General features: G+C 35.4%; 1 protein-coding gene across 1 annotated transcript in view; it reads left to right on the plus strand.

Moving 5' to 3' along the window:
* XRN1 (5'-3' exoribonuclease 1) overlaps positions 1 to 8,414 on the plus strand; it is a 112,725-nt gene that overhangs the window by 7,281 nt on the left and 97,030 nt on the right. The window contains exons 2-3 of the mRNA XM_012724964.1: positions 1,972 to 2,204; positions 8,214 to 8,311. Of these exons, the coding sequence (XP_012580418.1) occupies positions 1,972 to 2,204; positions 8,214 to 8,311 (331 nt within the window). The remainder of the gene's footprint in view (positions 1 to 1,971; positions 2,205 to 8,213; positions 8,312 to 8,414) is intronic.

An 8,414-nucleotide genomic window follows, 5' to 3' on the forward strand; every position in this document is an offset into this window, starting at 1 on the left:
TCATGCGGAAGTGGCTTTAGCTTCTCAGTGCTGTGCTTTAACCCACTGCGCCACCAGGGAGGGCCCCATGTCTGTTTTTATATCAAGCCTGCCTGTTTAACTCCACCCTCAGGTCCCAGCAATTTTCCCTGTGATTTATAGTCCCAGTGTCTTAACTTCTGGTCTGGAGTGAGGGTGGAGTCCACAAAACCTGTATATGTAGAGTTAGTTCAGGACATCCTTTCCCCCTAACATTTATACCAATTTATATTCTAATCCTTGATGGTTGGTGTTTTACAACCACTTTTCTTCTATAGCTTTGTGCTACTTCTCTTCTATAAAATGTAAATTAAATACTTCATTTTTAAAATCATCACAATTAAGAGAATCAACATAAACAATTTACACCTAGTAAGTACTTAATATAAGGTCTACTGTTGCCTTTAGTAGCATGTAACGACATTTCCCCAGGACCTTGCCCATCTTGGGTAACACAGCACTCTTTTGCTAATATGTTCAGAAAAAATTATGGATTGTTTTAATTTGAAATTTTGGAATATTGAATATCTTTTAGTGTTTATTAGAAGTGTGTGTGTGTGGTGTCTCTCTTTTTTTTACCATCTTGTATTTTCCATGCTTTTCAAAGTTGCTCTTTTCCTACACTTGAGAATTTTTTCATTAGGAATTGACTTTGTCCTCATTTGCAAATATTCCCCTGCATATTGTCATTTTCAATTGAATTTATTTATGACACTTTTCCCCATTCTTATAGATTTTAAAAATAAATTTTTAGATCAAGTCAACCATTTGTTTGGCTGTGACAACTGACATGCCCTACCTACTCTTAAGATTATACAATATTTGTATGTAAATTTTAACTTACTTTGCTCATTAAAATCTAATCCATCTGGACTTAATATTTCTATAAAGTGAGATACAATTTTTTTTTATTTTAATAATAGTTGTTTTTTGTTTTTACATCATTTTGTGCATTTTCCCATCACAGTTGTAATCCCCATGGGCTTCCCAACACCAAATCACCCATGTGCCATCACCATAGTCCAGTGCATTTCCCTCCCCCCCACCACCGTTTTTGATCCCATTCCCCACTCAACCCCCATAAATTGTCTCTGGTATATGGCTGTTCATTATTATTATTATTTTCTCAGCTGGTCCATTATACTACTGCTATGAGTGAAATCATCTGGTATTTTTCCTTTTCTTTCTGGCTTATTTCCAGCTCCATCCACATTGCTGCAAAAGGCATGTGGTTGGTTGTTTCAGAGATGGTTTATATAAGTTTATATAAGGAAAGGCTATTATGTTTTTATGTTTGAAGATTCTAAGTAGTTTAATTACTATGTAAGTCAGATTACTCTAAAGTTGTAGAAAATTACACTGAAAAGGAATTAAAGTATAAATTTGATTGAATATAAAATTACAGAAATATAGTTATTAAATCATTCCCATTTCAGTTCCTTGTTGGTCAGTATTTGTTTCAGTTGTATTTCCCTGTCTTGCTCCTTGCTCACAAAGCAAAAATACATGAGAGCCAGAGCAAATAGATCTCACATAGCCAAAATTTATAAATTATTTTATCTACGTATCAAAAATAAGAAATCAGTTTTCATAGTTTCTTAAATTTCTTGGTGTAATCTAAACTTTTTAAGTTAATATAACCAATCAGTGGCATATATTTCTGTGAATCACTGTGTCAGTATAACCAAGTATGCAGTGACTTTAATCTTTAAAACATTTTAAACTGTACGTTCTCTTGATATAAATGGACATTATGTTATCCATTTAAAGATGAAGTTAGAGAAGTTAATGTCAAATAGGAAAAATGAAAACTAAATATTTTATTGTTCTCTTTTATCTTATTTTAAATTGGTAAATGACTTAAACCCTTTATATCAGCTGCTCTTCGTGCTTGCTGAGTTATCCATGATTGATTATAATAATGATCTTGATCATTTTTCTTTTGTTTTTTAGATTCCTGAATTTGATAATTTGTACCTGGATATGAATGGAATTATACACCAATGTTCCCATCCTAATGATGATGATGTTCACTTCAGAATTTCAGATGATAAAATCTTTACTGATATTTTTCACTACTTAGAGGTGTTGTTTCGCATTATTAAACCTAGGAAAGTATTCTTTATGGCAGTTGATGGTGTGGCTCCTCGAGCGAAAATGAACCAGCAGCGTGGGAGACGCTTTAGGTAACATATTTAGGTTTATTTTACAGTGTTGTTTAGATTAATAAAATCATTTTAAAAGTAGTTAACATGATATAGCCTCAGTTCATGTTTCGTTTCTGCTTACATTTCACCAGAAGTGGAAATATCTTATACTTACAAAAATGTCGTAAAAATCATGAAGTAAATGATTGAGATGAGATCAGCCTTTACTCAGAGCTGTATGAAGTTACTCTGTGTCACAAATTTTTAAACTTCTTGTTGGTAATTTGGAAATGTTAATACAAGAGAAAGCCCCTACAGTTGTTTGTGTTAAGTGAACTGAGAAATTGTTCTAATGAGAACATCATTGACACTTAATTTTGACATTTGCTGAATGCCCAGGCCTTGGGCTAGATTGGGAAATGGCTACTGGGCTTAGATGGGGACTGATGGAGTATGGGAAGAGAACTGAGCTTAATATTAAAGGTATTATCAGTACTGGTATGTGATCTAGGTAGTAAGAAAAGTAAAAGGTGAGAGGAAGTTGTAGACAGAGTTTAAAGTCAAAATTGTGGACATAGCAGTGAGTCAGGCTGTGTCCTTATTTATAAATAGTAGAAGTTAAGAGTGTTGCTAGAATTAAAGGAAAGAATCCTGTGTCCATTGTGTTCACTGGATCATTAGCATAGTGAATTTTTCATTATAATGGCTGTTAAGGGAGTGGAAAGGGCTGTGAATCAAATGTAGAATTCTTCAAGGTAGGAGGAAGAGTACCCAGAAGATGAGTAAGTGGTGAGAATGTTAAAAAAATACTGACTTAATATTAGAAGTAAAAAGATACTGAAAATATTAGTACAACTATGAAATCCATGAAGAAATCCATTACTGAAATTTAGATTCCCAAGTACCAATCCAAAACTTCCTTAATCCAGATCTCTGAGAATTTAACCCTCAAAACAATTTTAATCAGACTCCTCTGGTATTTTTTTAAACTAGTTTTTGGAACTAACAGGATAGAAAGTCTAATATTGAGAAAGGATTATGTAAACCCAAGGCATCAGTTAGAATTCAGTTGTAGGTGATTGAAAACCTAGCAATTTTCAGCAGAAAAGTTTGTAATACAGAGAAGTAGGTACATACAAAAATCTTTATTAAAAAAAAAACAAAAAACAAATCTAGGTGAGCATTCAAGAATGACTTCCAGAAAAACACCATAAAACTGACCCACCCGTGGCACCAGTACAATTAAATACTACTGATGTCATTTTTTTGAGTTTGGGGTTCTTGGGTTCACTCTGGGAAAGGTTTTACCAAAGCTCCCCTTTCAACGGCACACAGTGAGATTCTTCACAAGACAGACTCAGTTATATTTAAAGAGTAAGTTTATTAGAAAGAGACAGGAGAGGAAAAGGCACTTGCATAGGTGCAAGTGGGCAGGAAGAGCTTCCCCGGAAAGGGACAGGTTTGCAGAGGGAGAGGCCTGCATGGTTACAGACAGAGAGCGGCCTCCGCTGGGGAAGGGCAATGCAGAGAATCCTGGCATGGTCACGGGCAGGCAAGGAGGCTGCTGCCCGCACAGGGAGAGAGCGGGTGGAAAGAAGCACCTGCATGGTCATAGGTGGGCAGTGGTGTGGAAATATTTTCTCCCACTGGGAGAAAATATTTTCATCCCAGTGGGATGTCTTTTCATTCTAGTTATGGTTTCTTTCACTATGCAGAAGTTTTTCAGTTTGATGTAGTCCCATGGTTTATGTGCTCTTTTTTTCCTTGCTGATGAGGTAAGTCCCCAAAGACATTGTCAAAGCTTATGATGTAAATTTCTGTCTGTTTTCTTCTATGTATTTTGTGATTTCAGGTCTTGTATCCAAGCCTTTAACATTTTCAAGTGATCTGTACTTAAGGTGTGAGAATGGTCTAGTTTCATTCTTTTGCTTGCAGCTGTTCAGTTTTCCCAAAACTATTTAGAGGCTATCCTTGATCCAGTATATGTGCTTGACTCCTTTGTCTTATATTATCTGTCCATATATGTGTGGATTTATTTCTGGGTTTTAGTGTGATGCACTGTGTCTGTCTCTGTTCCATGATCAGACTGTTTTAGTTATTATGGTATTATAACTTGAGGTACGATTGAAGGGTGATATCTCCATTCTCTATTTCTTTTTTTGACAGGATCACTATCTTAATTTCTTCCTTGTCTATTTCATGTTTGTTTATAGGAAAGCAGTTGATTTTTGTGTGTTGATTTATACCTTGCCACCTTGGTAAATTGGTTATTTTGGTTAATTTTTCAATGGAATCTTGAGGGTTCTCTATTTATATTATCATATAATCTGCAAATCGTGATAGCTATACTTATTCTTTCCCACTTAGGATTCATTTTATATCTTTCTCTTGTCTAACTGCTCTAGCTAGAACTTCCAATACTATATTGTCTACTAGTGGTGACAGTGGACTTACTTGTCTTGTACCAGTGGAAAAGCTTTCAATTGCTCACCAATGAGAATGATACTAACTAAATTTCTTACAAATGACTTTTTTTTTTATGTTAACGTGTGTTCCATTTATTCCTCGTTTTTCAAGGATTTTATTAACTGCTTTCTCAGCATCTATTGATAGGGCTTTTTATGTTCCTTTTTGTTGATGTGGTGAATTGTGTTGATTGATTTTTGGGTGTTGGTTGATTTTTAGGTGTTAAATAAACTTTCCTTGTATCACTGGTATGAATCTTGCCTGGTCATGGTGGATGATTCTGTTAACTAGGTCCATGTGATCTTAACTCTCTGGTAAAGGCTACTGTTGCCTTATTTATTTACTGTTCAGTTAATTTAGCTGTTGGTGAGAGTAAGATGCTGAAGCCACCAACTGCAAATGTGTTTTTTTTTCCAATTTCTTTGAACTTTTCAGAGTTGATATTAGTTTCCTAATGTATTTTGTTGCTCCTTTATTTGATGGGTATGCATTGCTGAGTGTCTTGTTTTCTTGGTGTATCATTTGCTTAATCATTATACAGTGTCCCTCCCTTTGTTTCTCTTGTTACTTTTTTTTAACTGGAAATCTACTTTGTCTGATAAAAGTATCACTGTCCCTGCCTTCTTTTGCTTATAGGATTGCCTTTTAGCTCTTTTCTTTGAGCCTATGTTTAGAGTTGCCATGTGTCTTCTGGAGACAGCAGAAGATTGGGTTATGTTTACTGATCCAACTGAATACTCTGTGTCTTTTAATTGGTGAGCTGAGTCCACTTGCATTTAGTGATATTTACATTTAGTGATAGCTAATAGTCTGTTGCAGCCATTTTATTCTTAATTTTTGTTCCTCTCTTCAACGTGGATATGTAAGCTTCTTTCACTATTTCTTGGTTTTGTGTTTGCAAGCTTCTTGGTTTTCTGTCTGAAAGGCTTTTGTTTCTCCTTTTTTGTCTGAATGAGAGTTGTACAGGGTAGAGTATTCATTGTTGGCAGTTTTTATCTTTAAGTATTTGGAACATGTCATTCTATTCTCTCCTGGTCATCCATAGTGTTTCTTCAGAGAAGTCTGATACTAGCTTGATCTCTGTGAGTACATTTATAGGTTATCTGATTCTTCCCCCTTGCTAACTTCAACATTTTTTCCTTGTCCTGAACTCTTGGAAGTGTCACTACTATATGTGTTTGTGTCATTCTTATTTTACTTAGGTATACCAGGGTTCTTTTAGCTTCCTGGATTTATACATTTATTCTCTTCACTAGGTTTGGGAAATTTTCCTCCATTATTTTTAAAAATACTTGTTTTGTTCTTTTCTCTTGGTCCCCCCCTTTGGTATTCTCATTATTCTCCTTTTCTCATAGGGTCAGATAATTCTCAGAGTATTTCTTCATTTTTTTTAAATTTGTTTCTTTCCTCCTGAACCCTGGTTCTTTGTACATTTGCATCATCAGTTACAATGACTCATTCTTTCATTTGATCTATTCTACTTCTATAACTTTCTACTGAATTTTTCATCTCTTGTATTTCACTTTTTAAATCCTGAACTCTATTTTTATCTAATTTAGAGTTTCATTTTCTATCTTTAGTTCATTGATATTATTTCTAAAGACATTCATTTGTTTTTCTGAGTTTTCTTCCATTCCTTTGAATTTCTTTATTATATATTCTTCTAGGGAGAATATATCTTCCATGTTTTTGAAGCTAGGTTCTGGAAATTTGTTCTCTCTCTGTTCTGCTTTTCCCTTGATGACTCATGTTGCCGTTTCTTGGGTTTTCCTTTTCCCAGTATTTCCTTTGGGGCCAAGATGCTGTATGTGAAGCTTCCTCTGGTTGTGGCTCTTCTCCCTTCCCTGGTTAGATATATTACCTGTATGGGTGAGTAGATGGTAGTGTCTCATAGGAGTGTGCAAGGACTCTGGCCACCTTGTCACCCCCTCCATACAGATCTGTGCTCTTACTGGTCTGGGAAAGTAGTGGCAGGGTCTTGAAGAAGGTTTTAAAGATTCTGGCAGCTCAGACATGCACCTGACATGTCAAACATGCTCAGCATGCTGGCTACATCTCAAAGGAAGTTGCAAGACCACTTTCCCTAGCATGGGTCTAGGGTGTTACTGTTCTGGGCAGACACTGGTGAGTTCTCATAGGAGGTACGAAGGCCTCTAACAGCTCTGGCATCTCCCCTGATATGGATCTGGGTCTCAGGGTCTGGGTGGGTACTAGTGGGTCTCCAGGGAGATCATAAGGTCTCTGGCCTCTTTGGCACCTCCCCCAGCACAGATCCAGCTTTCAGCCATCTGGGCAGATGCTAGTGGAATCTCACAAGAAGTCACGAGGCCTCTAGTGCATTGGCACCTCTCCTGGTGCAGGCCCAGGGTTTACCAGTGTGGGTGGGAGCTGGTGGGGTCTCATAGTAGCTCAGAAGACCTCTGGCTGCTCTGGCGCTTAGTGTTTTTCTTAAATATTGGTATTTCTTAGTGTTCCATCCTGGGTCCTACATAATCTTACCTCGTGGTTTTAATTTGTCCATACTGATGACTCAAATTTTTGTTTATGACGGATATCTCTTTACAGAGCTCCTATGTATAAAAATTCCTGATATTTGTGTCCTTTTTTTTTTAAGCTTTATTTATTTATGTACACAAGAACTGGGGTACAGGCCAGAAGTGCAGAAGGGGGTGGGGGGGTGCGGTATTCAGTCAAAGTAGGAAAGGGAGAAAAGAGGGAAGGGAACCCATTAAAAGAGATACAAATTAGTTGGCATTTTCAGAGTTTTTGTTATATTGAAGAGGTGGATTAGAAAGAGGTTAAATATGAATAAAAATTGTCCATCACAGAAATAGCAAATCACAGAGCACAACAGATGAAACTAGCAGCAAGGATTTTAAAAAATGTATTTATAGCTGAATATCCTAACTTATGTGACATGGCATGTTGATGTAGTACAAATGGGTTAAGGAGAAGCTAACAGAAATTGGATGCCTGAATTCAAACTTTGGTACATCTGACTCTAGAACTGTTGTTCTTGCTAGTAAATTCAATAGCCACCCCCCCTCCAAAAAAAAGTTGATACTGCCAAATGATTTCTTTACGTTATTGCATTTTCATTTCATTTTTTGAGTAATATTGGCATGCATGATATGTGTTATAATTTTATGGGTATAGTTTACATAATATTCTAGACTTCATTTTAATAATGCAATTCTTGTTTAATTTTATTAAACAAGAACTTTAATTTTATTTAGTTTTAAAGTTCATATATAATGAACTTTAAAACTAAATTGAACTCTTTCGAAAATCAATTTCTGTGTACTTTATAGAAAATAATTACTTTATCTGTAACACTGTCACTTTTATAGTATTGTAATGTCCTACTTTTGTGGTATTGATCTGAAAAACTCACTTTAAATAAAAGCAGTTTCTGGGAATCTTTATCAATCATAATTATGTCAAAACTTGATTGTTTTGAATTCTAGAATCACTGAATAAGAATTTTAGTTATAAATGCATCTAACCAACAGTTGCTTTTTCTAAAGATCTCTACTTTTTTTCTGCAAATTTCAAGTGACTTTTTCCTCCCTAATCTTTAAGATCAGCAAAGGAAGCGGAAGACAAAATTAAAAAGGCAATAGAAAAAGGAGAAACTCTTCCTACAGAGGCCAGATTTGATTCCAACTGCATTACACCAGGTAAGTTTATCACAAGACAAATTTTGAGATTTTAAATGTAAAATTTTTTCAAATTTATTTTTCTTTTTTAACCTCTATATACTTCCTTAGAACTCTATTTGCT

This window comes from Condylura cristata, unplaced genomic scaffold, assembly GCF_000260355.1.
Source record: "Condylura cristata isolate star-nosed mole 26May11 unplaced genomic scaffold, ConCri1.0 scaffold00014, whole genome shotgun sequence".
In the NCBI taxonomy this organism is placed as follows: Eukaryota; Metazoa; Chordata; class Mammalia; order Eulipotyphla; family Talpidae; genus Condylura; species Condylura cristata.